The sequence below is a fragment of the Colletotrichum graminicola genome (genome assembly GCF_000149035.1).
Source record: "Colletotrichum graminicola M1.001 genomic scaffold supercont1.44, whole genome shotgun sequence".
NCBI lineage: Eukaryota > Fungi > Ascomycota > Sordariomycetes > Glomerellales > Glomerellaceae > Colletotrichum > Colletotrichum graminicola.
Window position 1 is genome coordinate 93,577 of NW_007361048.1, and position 18,661 is coordinate 112,237.

Sequence of the window (18,661 nt, forward strand, 5' to 3'; positions counted from 1 at the left end):
GCAAAAGTTCCATGGCCCTGCTAGACCCTTGCCCTCTGCATGTTGGGTCCCGGAGGCCTGGCTGGGACGAGCGAAGGTAGTGGTTCTACCAAGACCTGGGCAATCGATGCAAATGTTTAAAAAGACTGCAGACTTCCGCCATCTCTGGCCTTGGGACCGGTCTCCTTCCCACCCGACATCCAAGCCAGGTCTTTCTTTTACCCAGAGCCAGCCAGGAAGCTCAGTCAAATTCTGGTCGACTAGTCGCCTGTCAGTTCTACTACCGGCAAGGCAATCAGACACTCGTCAGAATGGTGGCCACGAACCCCGCCCCGGGGCCCATCCAGGCCGAGACGCAGATTCCCTCGGTGGATCCTGCCCACGACCCGACATTCATCATCGAGAAGAACCGCTACTCTGAGCAGAACGACGAGCTCAAGAGCGAGATCAGCGGCGATGAGGACGTCACCGACCTCTTCGTCCCCTTCCCCGAGGTCAAGGGCATCGAGCCCGAGGGAAACCCCCTGACCTTCCGCGCCGTCCTTGTCGGAATCATCCTGGGTTCCCTCGTGAACGCCTCCAACGTCTACCTCGGTCTCAAGACTGGCGTATGTTCTAATCAGTCCCGAATCCTCCGCATATGTTGGACAATGGCTAACATCAACACCAGTTCAGTTTCGCTGCGACCATGTTTGGTGCCATCTTTGGCTACGCCATTGTCAAGCTTCTGGCCAAGTCTCTGCCCAATGCGCCACTCATCGGAGGCACCTTTGGCCCCCAGGAAAAGTAAGAATATTTGCCCCTCCCTCTCTGCTCGCCGATGTTACACAAGCAACTAACATGGAACTAGCTCCATCATCCAGGCGGCTGCCACTGGTGCCGGTGGTATGTCGGGTCTCTTCGTAGCCGCCCTTCCCGCCATGTACCAGCTCAACCTCATGTCTGAGAACCCCCGCGAGGACTTTGGCCGTATCCTGACCATCACCGTCACCTGCGCCTTCTTCGGTCTCTTTGCCGCCGTTCCCCTGCGCAAGTTCTTCATCATCAACGTTGCCAGGGAGTTGAACCTCGTCTTCCCGACTCGTAAGTCACATTCACCACCAAAGTTTAGGGAGCCGGGCAGGTTTCTTACCGGCCCGAGCTCGATTCGCTTGAATATCTCGTGGGACCGAAGCTGACTTTGAGCGAACCAGCTACGGCAACTGCTCTGACCATCCGCTCCATGCACGCCGTCGGTAGCGGTGCCGCCGATGCCGCCAAAAAGATCAAGACACTGGGCATCTGCTTTGCCGGTGCCCTCGTTCACATAGTCGTCTCTCAGTACGCCGACGGTATCCTGCACAACTGGTACATCTTCCTGTGGTTCTACGTCTGGAGTGGCTACAAGAACTGGGCCATGAACATCAACAACTGGGGTATGTCTCTTTCACACTTTTGCCTCCCTTGAACGTCTAGCTGACAAAATTCAGGTTGGTACATCCAGCTTACTCCCGCCTTCTTCGGCTCCGGTATGCTCGTCGGCATCAACGCCGCCCTCTCGTGGTGGCTTGGAACCGTTGCCGCCTGGGGTGTCATCGGACCTACTCTCGTCCACTATGGCGAGGCTGTTGGCGTCAAGAGATACCCAAATAGCGAGAAGTGGTCCGACATTGTCAACTTCGGCGTCATGAAGGTCAGCGACGATCCTGACTGGGTCCCGTCCCCCCGTTACTGGATGCTGTGGCCCGGTGTCATGGTTCTCGTCGTCTACTCCATGGTGGAGTTTGTCCTACACATCGGCGTCCTCGTCGACGGCGCAAAGTTCGCCTTCCGCTCTGGCGCCCGCAGCATCAACAACCGCATGCAGTCGCGCGGCAAGCACAACGCTTTCATCGCTAAGCACGCCGGCCTCGCCGACGCCCAGGACAGCCTCGTCGAGGACTTTGCGCCCCCGAGCCAACAGGTTCCCATCTGGGTCTGGGCCACTGGCACCCTCATTTTCACCGCCGTCGCCTGCGTCGTCTGCCACGTCCAGTTCCACATGAACGCCGGCCTCGCCATCCTCGCCTGCCTGCTGGGTCTCCTCTTCGCCTTCCTCAGCATCCACGGCGGTGCCGTCACCGACTGCACTCCCCTCACCGCCTCCGCCAAGGCCTCCCAGCTCGTCTTCGGCGGTGTCACCTCCGGCCAGGGCCTCGATATCAAGGCCGCTCAGCGCATTAACCTTGTTGCCGGTGGTATTGCCTCCGGTACCGCTGATGTCGCCACCGCCCTGGTCTCGGACTTCCGCGTTGGCTTCCTCCTCAAGACCCCTCCCCACTTGCAGTTCTATGCCCAGGCCATCGGTGCCGCTGTCAGCGTCTTTCTCGCCCCTGGCGTCTTCGTCCTATTCATGGCCGCCTACCCTTGCATCTGGAAGGAGATTGGCCCCGAGGAGACCTGTGCCTTCGGTGCCCCCTCCGTCCTGGCCTGGAGGGCCGTGGCTGAGGCCGTTACCATGCCCAAGCTGCCCATCCCCAGGTCCTGCGCCATCTTCACCATCGTCATGGGCGTCATCTGCGCCCTCCAGGCTGTTGTCAAGAACTTCTACCTCGTTGGCCCCCGCATGAAGTACCGCGACTACCTCCCCAACTGGATGTCCATCGGTGTCGCCTGGGTCCTCGGGCCCGACAGCGGCTACGCCAACGCCATCATGGCCGGCGCTGTCGTCGCCTGGGCGTGGAAGAAGTACGCCCCCAAGAGCTTCGAGACCCACTGCTTCGCTGCCGCCGCCGGCCTCATCGCCGGTGAGGGTTTTGGAGGTGTCATCAACGCCGCTATCGAGCTCGGCGGTGTCAGTGGCGGTGCCATCGGCTCCTCGATTGCCCTCCCTGGGGCCGACTGGTAAATAAAATGAATGGATGAAAGACGACGTGGTATGCCTATGTGTCAACGCGCGAACGTACAATAATTGTTTAATGCTGTGAGGATGGGGGCCGTTGGCCGTGATTTTGATTCTTGATATACCCTGTTAAAAGAGACCTTGGACATGGACAGAATTTGACGTTCCATATCAAACATTTGTCCCTTTTGGCGTGACTTGAAATGATGGTCTTGAGATTTGTTCCAGTACAAGACGTTGATCCTCGATGCTATACTGTTGAACCCTGAGGAAAGTAATTGTCGAGGTCTGGATCAGTGAGAGAATTCGGACATGGCGTTCTCGCGACCCAATTATGATTAATAATTTCGTGGATTTGTCTATCCCTTCAACACCCAGCACGAATACCAAACTATAGAGCCCGGATAAGGAACCATAACCTTAGTTGCATGCCGTATCGTTGCAGCGCCATCGTGCCATTGTCCAAACACCTACAGCTCCAAAACCAAGGAAGAAAAAAAAAGGAGAAAAAAAAGGAGAGAAAAAAAGAGAAAAGCTCTATGTTGTTCCATTATGTCATGACCCCCCGTGTGCTCTCCAAAGCTCTAATTTCTCTGCGCGATGATGCGGTAGCTGGTTGTCACCAGCCGCATGGTGTCCATCTTGACGAAGGCCTGCCCATCCAGGCACAGGCGGTTGATGAGTGTCTTGAAATGGGGCGGCAGCAGGCGGACCTTGACGAGCCCGAGGATGACCTGGCGTAGGCTGCGGAAGTAGACGTCGGCCTTGTCGATGAGGGGCGCCTGCAGGCCGCCGACGCTCGCGTTGTCGGAGACGAGGACGGTGAAGCCGGCGCCGGCGAGGGCTGCCTCGAAGGTCTGGGGCGTCGGAGTGCCCACGGCGCCGATGAGCGGCTTCGTCCGCCGCATCAGCTCGGCGTGCTCCGGGTCGGCGGGGTCGTAGGCGGGCAGGCTGACCCAGTCGAGCAGGGAAAGCTTGGCGCCGGGGCGGAGCACGCGGCGGAGCTCGGCGAACAGGGCGGGGAGGTCCTTGCACAGGCTGAGGGCCTGGATCTGGTAGAAGGCGTCGAAGGAGCCGTCGGGGAAGGGCAGCGGCAGGTCGTTCATGTCGTGGACGGTGAACCGGTTGCGCAGGCCGAGCTGGGCGTTGAACTCGTCGGCCTGGGCGACCTGGTTCGGGTCGATGTTGAGGCCGGTGACGAGGGCGCCGCTGACGGCGGCCATGTGGGCCGCGACCCGGCCGCGGCCGCAGCCGAGGTCGAGCACGCGGTCGCCCGGCCCCAGGCCGATGTCCCGCGCGACCGACTCCTCGTACAGCATCTGGTTGTCGAGGACCGAGGCCCGCGCGTCCATCAGGGGCGGGATGTACATCTTCTCGACGTCGCCCAGCGCGCAGAGGTGGTTCAGCACGCCGTAGTACGACTGCAGGCAGTCGCCGACGCGGGACCGGTAGTCGGGCCCCAGCGCCTCGACCATGGCGGCCTCGTCGGCCCAGTCGAGGTTGTAGATGACGTACGACGCCATGAAGTCGTCGACCTGCTTGGGGGTCAGGTCGCGGAGGTACTTGAAGGACTTCCAGAACGTCGTCGAGCGCTTGGGCGTCGCCGTGCGGTTAATCTCGGCCTTGTTGTTGTTGTTGTTGTTGTTGTTGTTGTTGTCCCCATGCGCCGCCGCCGCCGCCGCCGTGGTCGTTTTGGTCTTCTTCCTCCACGGTGCCTGGGTGGCGGGCTTCAAGGGCGAGACATCGTCCGACGTCTCGCTGATCCGCGGACTGCTGTTGTCGCCGACGTTGGGCGTTTCCACCGGCGCTGGCGGTGGCGCAATGGCTGGCGCTGGCGCTGTTGCTGCTGACATGGCTGTGAATGATGTGATACGATGACGTAGGGATGGACACCGAGAGGGGGAGGGGTTTGGTAGCGCCCGTAGCTGGAGGTGAGACTACCACGGGCAAGGGAGGGGAGAGAGAGAGAGAGAGAGAGAGAGAGAGAGAGAGAGAGAAACAGCTGGGTATCACAGTGTGCATCTCAGAGGAACAGGAGGGTAGAGGAACGGGCCGATGGGCAGGTAAAGTCCTTTATACATGGTGACCTCCTTTCTCTCGTTTCGAGCATCCGTGTACCGGGGGCTAAGGCGGCGCCAGTCAACAATAACAAGAAAGATGTGATGGAGCCGCGAACCGGATTGCTTTCTAATCTCTCTCCCGTTAGCAGTCCTCTCTCGGGACTCACGGAGGAACCCCCGGTGGTGCCGGTTGGATCACCAAATCATCAGACCACTTAAATCGACCCTCTGAGCTCTGGTGACACTAGGGGGCTAGTCGAAGCCCGTCATTAGCTACTACGTAAAGCGGAAGGCGGGAAATCACGCGGGGTTTTGGATGAGCGTACCAGTAAGACAGTCCAGTCAACACACGGCTCATCAAACCTGTTGAGCAAAAAAGCCGGCGGGAACGCGATGGACCCTGGCACAGTGAGTCAACACCCCCTTTTTTGGGGGGGGGGGGGGGGTTGCGTCAGATGAGTCCTAAGTCTTTGTGACTTGTTTGCTTGATAGAGAACCCGGCATCTGGCGGTGTGTGTGTGTGTGTGTATGAACTCCTCGCATGTCGCAATCTGTCCGGCCTGCTTTTCCTGTGCCACGGCTCCCCGTTGCGTTACAGTTACAACCTTTTTTTTTTTTTTTTTTTTTTTTTTTTTTTTTACCTTTCTCCCTTTCCCTTCCCCTTTCGCCGTTCGGACCTCTATCCCGCCGTTTGTTGATTCGCCACGAAGACGCGGCTGCTTATAGCATCTGTACGTCATTGTGGCGCTCCGCCCGGGGGTTGAGAAGTCTCTGTTTTCTCTGCTAAGCTTTGCTCCCGGCGGTCGGTTGTTCCCAAGGCAAATCTCCCGAGAGAGAGGGGCGGCTCCAAATAGCCGAAACACTCTCTACTGGCCACGATTGACGGGTCACATACCAGTACCAAATAGGGCTGGCGCGGGAGGGAGGCAGATTTTCGTGGCGTGGTATCGAACTGCCGGTGCCAATACCTAACACCTTTAAGTGTTATTAAGGACCCAAAAGGAGGTCAAGCCGGCCGCGCTTTGCGTTCCACGCACTGTCAGTGTGGCTTAGCCTAGCGCAAGATAGCGGGAACGGCGGAAACGGCTGGGTGTGCTTATGTCGTGGACTCATGACCGAGGAGGGGGAGATGCAAGATTTGTGTGTGTGTGTGTGTGTGTGTGTGTGTGTGTGTGTGTGCGGATACCGGGATTTGCATCTTGGAATTGAGATATGCATCCCGTGTCACTGTTTAAGCTTTTCTCCAAAACTGTCCGTATTCCTTTTTAGGCCTGCTTTGAGCACACCCTCAGCGGGACGCAATTGCGTATACATGGAGTAGTGGCAAGGAACGGTCCGCTTCTACAGGTACGAACAAGTACAAGTAACAGTATAGTGAATCGATTAGGTATTCGTGCCCTGAGAAATGAAGTTGTAGTTGTATGTTCCCCTAGTACAGGTACGAACACTGTTGCATCGTCACTCTTAGTACCATTCTTGATGACTGGGGACTCCTGGTCTCACATGCGTTTTTCCTTTTGCGCACCTCGTTGTGCTGATGTCATACAGATGTGGGTTGTGTTGAGGCTTGTTTGAGTGGCTTGCTACAGCTCCTAGTCAAATATTCAATGCTGGCCGGTAAACGAAGTGAACTTTGTATTCTGCTGTTGTCAATGTTACTGAGAAATAGCAAACTTGAATAGTATCTACACTGGGCGGTTTGTCCTGGTGTTGGAAGTATCGTTATCCTGGTTTCTTCTATATGCACTAACGACATGAAGCGAATGCAATGCTAAGGTATTATATGACTATACAGATTTTGATGCCAATCCAGCACTTCTCTGTTTGCGGAGCCAGTGTGGCCATCCGTGCAATCAACGTACTTTTTTTTATCCCTTCTATTACGAATCAATAACCACAAATCACTCAACGGCTCTCTCTACTGCAGCATCTGTTGCATGGCGTTGACCCTGTAGCTCTCCCTCCTCTCCATAAGCTCCTTGTGTGTTCCGCTGTCGGCGATCTGTCCGCCTTCGACCAGCAAAATCACGTTGGCCTTGTGCACGGTGTGCAGGCGATGCGTGATGGCCAACACAGTTGTACCGCGGGACGCACGCTCGAGACCCTCCTGGAGAGCCGCTTCGCTGGCGGCGTCCAAGGCACTTGTGCTCTCGTCCAGAAGCAACAGGCGCGGCTTGCGGACGAGAGCACGGGCAATAGCCAAACGCTGTCTCTGGCCGCCAGACAGGCGGGACGCCGAGGGGCCACACTCGGTGTTGTATCCCTCGGGAAGAGCCATGATCACGTCGTGAATGTTGGCCAGCTTGCAGGCCTCTTCGATCTCGGCCTGGGTAGCCTCGGTGTCGGGCGACGAGCCGAGACCGACGTTGAAGCGAACACTGCCGTCGAAGAGGGTCGGGTCCTGTGGGACGACGGCAACGGTGTCTCTGAAGGAGCTGGGAAGGTTGGCGATATCGTGGTCATCGATGAGAATCTGGCCCTGGGAGGGAAAGTAGAGACGTTGGACAAGGTTCATGATGGTCGACTTTCCGGCTCCAGAAGGTCCAACTAGACCACAGAATTGACCAGGCTGGAGGGTGAAGGAAACGTTGTCGAGGATGTTGATGTCGGGACGGCTGGGGTAGGCAAAAGAAACGTTGTTGAAGGTGACTTTGACGCCGCCCGCATTGGGTCTCTTGGTCTTGACTTCTGCGGTAGACTCGATGTCTTGCTCCGTCTTGGAGTCCCCGACAATCTGCTTCTGCTCGGTACCAGTCTTGCTGAGATCGTCGTTCTTGCCGAGGTTGATGACGGACATGATACGGGACAAGGCGGTACGAGCACGCGAGAACTCGGGAGCCAGGGCGAACATGGTACCCCACAGCTGGGCGCTGATGAGCATCGCCATCAATATGATCAGGAACTGGGTCTGAGTGTATTCGCCCTTCATGATGAGCTGCGTACCCCACCAGTAGGCCAGAGCGTTGACGAAAATGCCGGTGGTGTTGGAGATGGCCAACCAGATGTTGGTGGAAGCCGATGCGCGGACCATCTGCTTCTGAGGCGGAGCGAGAAGTTGAGCATAGTTATCCATCACCTGGCTCTCGAGGGAGAGGGCTGCTACCGTCTTGATGGACTGTACGGCCTCGGTCGCCACCGACGTGGCGGTCGAGAAGGCAGCCGAGTGACGCTCTTCATAGCGAGCCAGCATGCGCAGCTGCATGAAACCAGAGCCCAGAAGTATGGGGAGGGTGACCAGGCAGACAACAGCGATCTTCCAGGCGATGATGTGAGACAGGATCACGCCGGCGAGGATGTTCACGCAGATGGCGAACACAGTACCGACGGTAGAACCACTGAAGCCACCAATGGCGGCACTGTCCTTTGTAATAATGGAAAGCAGACCGTCGGCGGTGCGACCTTCGGACTGATGCCACTGAACGTCTTGGTCCAGCAAGGAGCGGAAAGACAAGACGCGAATGGAGTAGAGAAGCTTCTCGGCCACGACGCCGAAGCCGGACCAGGCGAAGAAGTTGGCGAAGAGCTCGATAGAGGCAAGGCCAAACATGAGACCGGAAAAGAAGCGTCCCATGGACAGAATACGCTCGGCGGTGCTGGCACAGGGGTTAAGAGCTCCGACAGTGTAACCAAAGATGAGACCAGCGCCTGTGAAGGTACCACCGACAATGGTAGCAGCGATGATGGCAACAACCAACCAGGCCAAGGAGGGTCTGACGAGTCGGACAAGACCTTTGATCACGGTGCTGTAAGGCTTCACATCATCCAGGCCGGCGATATCGGACTCCTTCTTTTCCTCGGCGTCGCTTTCCTTGTCACTGAACTTGACGTTCTTCAAGCTCTTTGTGGCAACATGCTCTTCGGGCCCATTGGACTTCTCGTCGACAACATGGTCACCCTTGAGAGTAGAGCAATCGAGGGAGTCGCCAGAGGCAGAGCCGGCATCGGGCGCACGATCAGCGGTACCCACCGTCTGTAGCCTGGCCATGCGGGCAAAAGCGCCGTCCTCGCGCGCCATCAACTCGGTGTATGTACCCTGCTCGACCACCTGACCGGCCTCCATGACGACGATGCTGTCCGCGTTACGGATCGTGGAAAGACGATGGGCGATGGAGACAATGGTGCGGTTCTCTGTAGCAGCCTGTTCGACGGCACGCTGGATGCGCTTCTCACTGGCAGAGTCGAGGGCGGAAGTTGCCTCATCCAGCACCAGAATCTTGGGGTCGCGGATCAGAGCTCGAGCGAGGGCGATACGCTGGCGCTGGCCACCGCTGACGAGACTGCCACTAGGACCGGCCGAGGTGCCATAACCATCGTCGAGGCGGTTGATGAAGGTGGCGGCATCGGCCTGCTCGGCAGCGTGACGGACGAGGTCGACAATCTCCTGGATCTCGGGACCATAGTTGTTGGCGGATGACAAAGCGTCCTTGCCCTTGGATGCCAGCTCGGCCAACTGGCCGCCGCTGAGGAAGGGTCTCAAACGCTGGTGCTCTGGCTTGGGCGAGTTGATGAGGCCGAGGGCAATGTTCTCAAGAATCGATCGATCGAGGAGTGAGGGCTCCTGTTGCACGAAGCTGATGAAGCTGCGAAGGCTGCGCACATTGAGCTCCCGAATATCGTGGCCGTCGAGGAGGATTTCTCCCTGATTCGGGTCTTGGAGACGGGCAAGGAGGGCGGCGATGGTGGACTTGCCGCTGCCCGAGAGACCGATGACAGCAGTGTACTTGCCAGCGGGGAACTCGACATTGACATTGCGCAGAACAGGCTGGCCGGGCCTCGATGGGTACTCGAAAGTGACGTCGCGGAGCACGATGCCCTTGGGGTCGTCCAGGGGCAGAACCTTGCCCTCCTCAGAGGTTCCATCGATTTCCGAGGGAGCCTCAATGTCCTCCTGTAGCCGCTGGTACGCAGCCGAAGCACCCCGGAAAGAGGGGAGAAAAGGGGCGATGGAGCCAAGCATGACGCAAGCTAAGGCGGAAAGCAAGTGTTAGTCATTTTTGCCGAAACCATGATGCGACTCGATGGAATATCGAGGGAGACTGACCATCAACGAGTAGGTAAACAACCGCGTAGATCTCGCCCACTGTGGCATCACCACGGCCGGCCATAGAGTCGGCAATCTTGATACTGCCCTGCCAGAATGCAAGAGCGTTTCCGGCGTAGGCGATGAAATAGAGAAGACCAGCCTGGACAGCGGCAACACCAGCCTTCTTCATGCCGGCCTTGCGGGCAATGATCATGTGGTCGGCAAACTTGGCCTCGAGACGCGGGCCAGCGCCGAAGGCCTGCACAACGGAGATGTGAGACAGAGCTTCAGACGCAATGGACGAAGCCTTCTCAATCGCCTCAGTCATGTAGCCGGTGTTTTTCGCGATGAAACCACCGCCGAGGAAGGAGGAGAGCATGTAAGCAGGGAGCATGGAAACGAGCATGCCGGCTAGCTTGGGCTGCTTCGTGAACGCAATGACGAAAACGGTGACGAAGAAGCTTATGGTGCAGATGAGGATGCCCACCTTCTCCGAGGTGCCGGACTGGATCGCCGTGATGTCACCGTGGAGGCGACTAGACACTTCGCCGGCGGCGGCGCGCTTGTCGAAGTAGGAGGGCGGCTGGCGCAGCAGAGCAGACACGTACTGCGTGCGCATGCGCTGGGCGAGGCGCTGGCTGATGATGCTCCACGAGAGAATGTAGCTGTAGATGGCAACGAACGCGATGGCGCCGACGTAGGCCATCTGGATGACCTTCTGGTTGATGGCAGATTCGTACACGAACGCGTCGATGTCGCTGGTCCCATCGGCAGCGCAGGTGGCAGCGTTCATTTTGTCAACCAGCTGGCCAAAGAGGACACCCAGGAGGGGGAACGGCACACCAGCAGCGATGGCCATGATGGTTCCGAAGATGATGAGGAAGTAATCGAGACATGTCGGGTTGGCGGCAAACAACAGGCGGAAGAAGGTGAAGAATTCCTTGGTGAACTGAGTTCGGACACGTTAGTGATGCATAGAGGGGAGTTGATATGCCGACGCTCTGCACTGGGCGGCGTCTTGTCTTGTTGCGCGCGGGCCTGTCGAGATCCTTTGGTGTTTTCCAGAGAGATGCGGGACGGCCCGGTACAGGCCAAGGCGCCTGCAGCCAGTGCAGCACAGCGCAGGCACAGCGGCTGGGAAAGACTGACCGGCATGCCCTTGGGTTCTTCTTCCTTCGCCTCTTCTTGCTTTGCGGGTTTCTCGGTCACTGGAGGAGCTGCCTGCTCTGGCTCCTGCTTCTCAAGTGCCGCCATCTTGTTATACTTTGGATCGTCACCGATTATCAGATCTGATCAGAGTCCCAAGTAGCCTGTTGGCTGTGGCGCGTGTTCTTACTCGGACCCCTTTGCTGTGTCCTAGCCGAACGAGTCCAGCGGAAAGATACGGCAGCGATCACCTCGGACGGAGGGAGGGAGGGGGTTAACGAAAGAGGGTTGGGGTGGTGGAATGAAGTTCGAGAACACCTTTCGAGGGAACGAGAAGACAAGACAAGCAAGTTGGGCCGGGGTCTCTTTTTGTCCCCCCCCTCACTGACTGCGGATACACGCGGACGCTGCAGGAATCTGCGCCCCCCTCTTGCTAACAGGGGGAAATTTCAGAATCGACCGGCTTTCGTTGTCAAGAGCGGCACATGCGAACATGGGCGAGGAGAAGGGAAGTGGCCGATTCCGGCGCTTGACCAGCGCGGGTTTACGACCAGGAAGAGGAGCGTACAGATCGGCTCGGGTGACGATCAGGGTGTCCTGTCCTCCGGACGGAGGAAGAAATTTTGCACTGGAGCCATGGAGCAATGGAGCAATGGAACCATGTAAACCCCCCCCCCCCCCCGTGGGCCGGCAAGGGGGCAATGTGGCCAGTCACGATGCAGTTTGCAGTGCAAAGTGTGATCAGATAAGATGATCTGATTGATTAGATATGACGCTAGCAATGTCGCTAGCCAGGTTAATTTGCAACTGGTGGGCTGAGTAGGGTTGACCCATGCGGGACCATCTTGACTCTCCTGTAGCTCGACCCGGGAAACGTAGGGGCCGGTCCACCCCTTTCAACCACAGAAACGAAAGCCAGTATGGCGATAGAAAAGTCGCGTACACACTATCGAAGTTGTGTAACTAGAAACTTGTGTTGCAGGCGTGTTAGGTGGGACTCAGGGCCGTTTGCTATGATGATTAGAATCGCTCTGCGCCTCGTCCACTCCTTGATCTTCCCAAACTTGATGAAATGGGCAGCAAGGACTGCATAGGGTCAAGCAACCGGAATAGATCTGACTGGAGCTTGCGTGGCATTGCCTCGCTCTCGCCTTCGCCGAAAACACACTCATATTGGCTGGCCACACTACAGGCCTCTTCGGTTACCCGTGCAGCTTACCTCGCCTGTTTGTGGCACCGTGTCACCGTAGCATTTTACGAAAGATCATCGCATTTACCCCACTCCAAAACCGAGCCGAGCTGGGTGGCACGCCGAGTTGAGTGCTCGGGCAGCTAGCCACTCACTCTCTTCCTCAACCATGACACCCCAAATTCGGGCTCTGTAGTACCGGTAGTCTGTGGAGGATTTGAGAATTCTTGAGAAAGGACTCCATAACGTAGAACCCGGTCAGAGCAAAGCCGTCCATGCCAGCCCAACGATCTAAGGGTAGATGAGATAACCTTGTTCAGACCTCACCGATTCCGATGTCCTGAGGTCGTCAATGGCCAGCTAATACGACTTGGGACCGCAAACTTAAACTCCCCGATATCTTCATCTCCTTACTTCACAGCATCTTCAGTGGAGTCAGCAATCAGAGCTATTCCACGAACTTGTTGCTCTTCGTTTCTCGCAATGGAGACAACATCTCACTGGGTCACTAGATGATTCATCATCCTTTGCTTGAGCCTCCAGTTGTCAGATGTGCTGCATATCTCCCCTTGCTTTTTTCTTTTCCCGCTGCATTTCTTAACTAACGAGGTACATCATCTCTGTGGGGTTGCGGTCTTTTCGTGTTGTGGCGCGCACTAGTTCCCAAGACGGACAAGCCCCGGAACATGACATGTGTAGACTTTGGCATGCGGGACTGCGCCCTCTCCTATCACGGCACGGCATCCATACCACCCAATAAACTTTTTCTTTTTTTTTCCCCAGCTCATTTCTGTAGACAGCGTCAACAGACAGAATATACAACCAACGTAACATAATCTACAAAGTACTTAACGGGAGATCCCACTGTGGCATTACATGGATGTATATGATCACACAGTTCTTCTTGTCATTTCCATGGCAGGATGTCAACAGTCTCAGCATTGATTTGACTCGACGCCAGCACACAATCCTACCTACAAAGCTCATCAATGCCGCCGCGCCACAGATCAGAGGACCCAGGGGCTCTATTATTTACTATTCCAGTAGAACCAGAACTATACTCCAGATATCATAGCAGAAAGAACAACTAATCATCAACTCAGAGCCCTTGTATATTTCATTCGACAATTTAGTAACTGGAATAGAGTATTACTTAGATATTGGAGAGTGCGGCGGTGTAAACCATGCCCCCAAGTGCACCGGTATGAAACTCTGCCCCATCTTAAGCAGGCCATCGTGGGTAAGAGCGCCGCGGGCTTCAGACAGGAGTGGTCAAATCGGCAGAAACTTGCAAGACGAATAGTAGTAGTAGGGTCATCGCTACCAAGGCAATCTTAAAGTACTTAAAATGTTAAGCAGCAGAGCTTTATTAGAAATAATAAGCTTTACAAGATGTTCATCCTCAGATGCAAGCCATAGAAACATCCTCTGAGAAATGATAAGTATTATTCATTCTGACGAGGCCTCCCCATCAACCTTCCTCGTCATAGCTCAAACGATACTCTGGTTTTTATCAGTGTTGCTCTCAGGCCACCAATCTTTTAGAAATCCATCGACTGTGTTCTGCTTCTCATTTAACTTCTATGTATTATATAACTTGGTAAGCCCAAGGGTTCGCCAAAAACCGAAAATCAGTCTTAGTGCGGCGCACCCATCCATTAGAGCTCAGTTTTAAGCGATTATCAAGATAGTCTTGGAGTTAAAGCTACAAGCGAGCAGAGCTAGCAGTATGGCAGAGGTCATTGCACTATAATCAGTGAATCACACATGGGTCGATGCGGCACGAGAAGTGACCTAGTTGATACGACAGCCTAGGTTGTTTCTGTCACGATTCATGGGATGAAGTCTGCCATCGGCTGTCAACCATCCCTTTGAAATCAGCTCTGGGCGTACTTTCTGCCACTTTCTCTTCACAACTTCCTCTCGAATCTTCTGAACGTATCCTTTCGACAAGGACACAGATGCTCTGAAACGGCCGTCGGCGACTTTGCCAGTCAGGGCGTACTCAACGTAGGCACAGTCTGAAACCTTCCACGGGTGATTACGTCCGTCTGGACACTTTGAGCCTGAAGTCTCTGCTGCGTTTGAGTTTTTATCTGAGCGTCTGGTCAATATCAAATAAGCTCTGCCCTAGAAAGGTGATTTCTTTAGGCAGATTAAGTCATAGTTATAATCGTGTAAAACGTTCTCCCTAGCTCAATAACTGAGTTAGTTGGGTTGCCTAACTTGAGGTCTATTATGGACGTTTTGTATTTGCGGTCTCCCTAGTTAGGAGCAAGTCGGACTTAAACTGCACCCAGGAAGTTAATTGCCGCGATTGGTCCTTTAATCTTAGGTATGCTGTAGGCACAGGCGCAGAGGTAGGCCGCTTGCTATTCTTCGTCCTAGCGTATGCTGTTGCTGCTGCCCCTTCCTCTATTGAGGACGTTGCAGTATTTGATTCGAGCTGTAATCCTGACAAAGGCCTCGCTTGGTTCCATATTCTTCTTAAGGATCTAATAATTTGCTAAGCTGTTGCTAGTTAACTGTTAAGGCTTATGTTTATTTGTGCGTTTAGTAAAAGAGTTGGGGTACCTGTGTTTGTAATCTAAGAATTTACTACATGAGTGCTCTTTACTTGCTGAGTGATGATAGGCGAGAGAAGAATGTACTCCTTAGTCTTGATTTCCTATTGCTCTTTTTGTAGAGGGTTAATGAGTTATAGTAAAAGAGTAAATAGCAATGGTAGAAGCTGGGCTTATAACTGTCACGAGTTGGAGCACACAGCAGGACATATAAGAATTTAGGTCAAAAAGACTTGCTTTTATGTAAGTGAAGGTATAGAAAGTGAAGGCCTATATATAGTTGAAGGAAGGTGAAACGCCACGTGATAAAGCATATGACAGTGCTCTTACATAATGTGGAAAGTTTATGAAGCTATTGTGTCAGTTTCCTCTTAAAAGGCCCTGTATTGTTTGTACTTCAAGCCTATATTCTAGTACATTCACTTCAGTCATATATAAACCAGCTAGTCATAAAAAGACACCTTTTTTTGTCACCCAGTATCAACTCTATCCAACAAGCTGTAAGTTGTGGGTATTAGAGGATGCTCTGATTAAAATACTTCTATAACTAGTCAGAGTACCTTTGCAGTGACACTAAGGAACAATTCATCCGGCGCCGCTAATTCAAAGCAGTGCAACTTACAATGGATTAGTACAGATATCGTGTTTTCTGAGGCTTATATCACTCTACCTTTAGATTATTCGCAATCCGCCTGGGTGTCCTAGGGATGGAATTTACCGCCTTGACTTTAGGCTGCCACGTTACCTGCCTTGGTAGTCCATGCCAAGTCTCTCGGATTGCAAGAAGAAACATTTTTGAACCTCTATAACATCGATATAAGAAAACGATTCTTTTATCCGCCAAGTCATCCTCAAGGATCCTTTCCGATTTAACGGACTCGGGGTTGAAGACCATTGCAAATTAAACATTCAGCCTCACCTTGATACTTCTTTTCTGGTGGATTTTAAATCGGTCCGTTGATATTCTGGCGTCGGCGACCAAGAAGCTGTCGTAGTGAAATCTCCCGGGAATCTATTCTCTGTCTCTCATTGTGCGGAGCCGAGCGAAAGGGCCCTGAGGAAACCCGTCCCGTATATCCTGGCCGAAGATGAAGACGTGCTCGCAGGTATTGCAAAGGCGGCAATCAGACGTCTCACTTCCACCAATCATTCAGCAAGACCTGGGCAATACCTTCAAGTATCCAATGAAAGTGATCGCGGGTTGCGTCGTCTGACGCTTGAGTAGCTCTACCATCACGCTTTGCTTTGTACTCTGCATAGAAACAAAAAGCTCCAATACACAAGACATACGTCCGCGACGTCCTGAATTTGATTTAGCCTCGGTCACTCCTCAACAGCCTGGACGCGCTTGCTTTGTTGCCCTCTCTTCTTCTTTCGTTCAGCCCGATTCTTCTCACGGATGGCCATCAAAAATTCGGCTCAGTGCGAGCTACATAGTTGTGGTGCTTATAAATGTACTATTATCTTGCGTGGCAAACCTCGCCGTAAGGCTTGAACTGTACCTGGTAATTCTTCCTCTGACTATAGAGAGACTGGAAATAGAAGCATCGAGCCATTGTACTTTGTAATGGGAGCCGGCGAGCATGGTTTCACACTCGCCGTGAAGAAGATTATCAGGCCCGGTGAGCATGTTCAATACAAGTGATTGTAAAACATGAAGGGAGAGATGGAGGTTGGATAACCAGCACTGATAAAGTGAAATTTGCTGCCAAATGACTCAGTTCACGTCTTTTCTGGAAGAAATCCCTACTCTAACATAGAACTTCGGAGGCACCGCTCATATTTTGCGTGACGTGGCCATCAGAAGACTGGAGGCATTACGTTGTGACTTGCATTGGCAATATGAGCAAAAATGCCTGTTTAGATGGCAAGTTTGACCATTCCGCCGAATGGTGCAAAATCCCATCAATAAACCTAGGTACACGAGTACCCTTTTATAGGAGCCATATGCTTGGAGTAACATGCAACGGCGCCGTCAACGGCTAACCCGTCTCGGTGATCCCGTGATATGACCAGCATTGAATGGGCAGCACATGTAGTTGGAAAAGGTCAGGTTCCGAACTGAAACCCCCTTTCAATCAATAGTCGATATCCCCGGGCATTCAGGTACAACTCCGCTCGAGCTCACCGGCTGACTTGGCGAATCGATTTGAGGCCAAATGCGGCGGGTCTACAAACAGCCCAGCCCATAACGACACCCGCCTGACTTCTGTGTTGTGGCTGGGGCGGGCCTCATGTGGACTTGTGCATATTAATGATTGCCGCCCGAGCTATTAGCATCCATAACAATAGGTTGACTTTGTTCGTCTGACGCCAAGAATCCTGACTTGACAATCGGTGGCACAGCAGGCAAACTCGGCAGCGACACGGATGCTGGTCAAATGGGAATTCTAGACAGAGTCCAGCTGAGGCCAACTACCGCCTTAATTGGCCTGCATCTCGTAATTGAAAGCGCTAAAAGGCTTGTCATGGGCAGCCGTACGGCACAGCACGAAGCTTGGCCAGAATAAGAATAATACCCGCAACTGGTATATCCCTGCATCAACCAAAAGCAGAGTGTTCTAATCGCCTTGGCCAGGGCTCATTTCACGACTGTTGTCATCCGGCAAAGGGCCCCCTTATTTGGTCTAGGTGCCAGGCCAGGCATTCATGGACATACGGTGAGGAAATGCAATATAAGTAGTGATGCCATCGTGTGCTGACGTCCAGTGGGAGCTACTCGGACTATCCGCATCAAAGCATCACCAACATCGCGACATTCTGCCAACTTGAAACCCTCTTGTTTCTCACGACGTTCAAGAAGACGCACTACGTCAGACCATCCGTAATTATGCGCGCCGCTACCGCTCTCCTCGGCGCTCTCGCCGCCACCATGGTCGCCGCCAATGACATTCACCTCAACATCCATAAGAGAATCGAGCCGACCAAGATTGTCAAAGTCATCGAAGCCCGTGGCACGCCCGAGTGCACCAACGCCTACAAGGCCTTCGCCGAGGCAGTCACCGGCTCCGACCCCCTTCCCACACCGCCTTTCGAACTCGAGGCATGGGCCGCTACCGCAGACCTCGCTACCTCCACGACGGACCTTTGTGCAACCATATCCGTTACAGGCTCCATCGCCCCTGTCTACACCTCTTGGTCTAACTCCGTGATGTCGTGGCAGACCGCGCACATGTCCGAGCTTAGGGACTTCTGGCACGAGTGCACCGACATCCCCGCCGTCTCCGCCGAAGTCAAGAGCTTGCTGGAGGCTGGCAGCTTTTGCACAAGCAGGCTAGCTGAGATCACCAGCGAGCCCTCCAACATGGCTCCCAGAGAGACCGGCATGGCTGTTGCCGCTGTTGCCGCCGCCGGCTTTGTCTTTGCTGCGATGCAGTGAAGGGTGGCTTGTGGTTTAGTTTTTTTATGTTTCATCTACGACTCGGCATCTCGACGAAAAGTATATAGCTTTGGTGCATCGGAATAATCTGCCTATGGTGTGTTTGCTCGAGGATTTACAAATTTCACCACGTCGATACCCTTTGAGCCTTAATGAGAATAACAATAATCAACTTACCTGTACTCCTGCACATGCAGTTCCGTACTATCTTCATAAAGCAAGTTTCAATAACTACTGATCATGGAAAGAATATTGCCCCGTGTGCTGACGGTTTCTTGTCCGGCGCACAACAAGTTTCCGACTGAGGATGCGGTGAATTATGAATTCGAATACCAACTTGAGTAGATATTGGCTCTAAATCCTTGTGGATTCATGGTTCTCACACGTTCGCAACTAAGTTCCCGGAGTCCAACGTTGACTGCATTCCATGTCTTGGCGCTTTAGAGTAACTAGCAAGATAA

At 54.0% G+C, this 18,661-nt stretch overlaps 4 protein-coding genes across 4 annotated transcripts; 2 read left to right on the forward strand and 2 right to left on the reverse strand.

Annotated features, from left to right (window-relative positions):
* Positions 1 to 290: 290 nt before the first annotated feature.
* GLRG_08992 (OPT oligopeptide transporter) lies at positions 291 to 2,845 on the forward strand (the record flags this gene model as incomplete). The annotated part of the gene is made up of 5 exons (XM_008099677.1): positions 291 to 587; positions 650 to 765; positions 830 to 1,062; positions 1,173 to 1,394; positions 1,449 to 2,845. The coding sequence occupies 5 exons, from the start codon at positions 291 to 293 to the stop codon at positions 2,843 to 2,845; spliced, it is 2,265 nt and encodes a 754-aa protein (XP_008097868.1).
* A 578-nt stretch (positions 2,846 to 3,423) lies between these two features.
* Positions 3,424 to 4,692, reverse strand: GLRG_08993 (methyltransferase domain-containing protein; the record flags this gene model as incomplete). Its single annotated transcript, XM_008099678.1, has 1 exon — positions 3,424 to 4,692. One exon carries the CDS (start codon positions 4,690 to 4,692, stop codon positions 3,424 to 3,426), a length of 1,269 nt encoding a protein of 422 aa, XP_008097869.1.
* A 2,125-nt stretch (positions 4,693 to 6,817) lies between these two features.
* On the reverse strand, positions 6,818 to 11,176 carry GLRG_08994 (ABC transporter; the record flags this gene model as incomplete). Its single annotated transcript, XM_008099679.1, has 3 exons — positions 6,818 to 9,864; positions 9,941 to 10,871; positions 11,072 to 11,176. The coding sequence occupies 3 exons, from the start codon at positions 11,174 to 11,176 to the stop codon at positions 6,818 to 6,820; spliced, it is 4,083 nt and encodes a 1,360-aa protein (XP_008097870.1).
* Positions 11,177 to 17,470: 6,294 nt separating this feature from the next.
* Positions 17,471 to 18,545, forward strand: GLRG_08995 (uncharacterized protein; the record flags this gene model as incomplete). The annotated part of the gene is made up of 3 exons (XM_008099680.1): positions 17,471 to 17,481; positions 17,537 to 18,196; positions 18,449 to 18,545. 3 exons carry the CDS (start codon positions 17,471 to 17,473, stop codon positions 18,543 to 18,545), a joined length of 768 nt encoding a protein of 255 aa, XP_008097871.1.
* Positions 18,546 to 18,661: the final 116 nt, after the last annotated feature.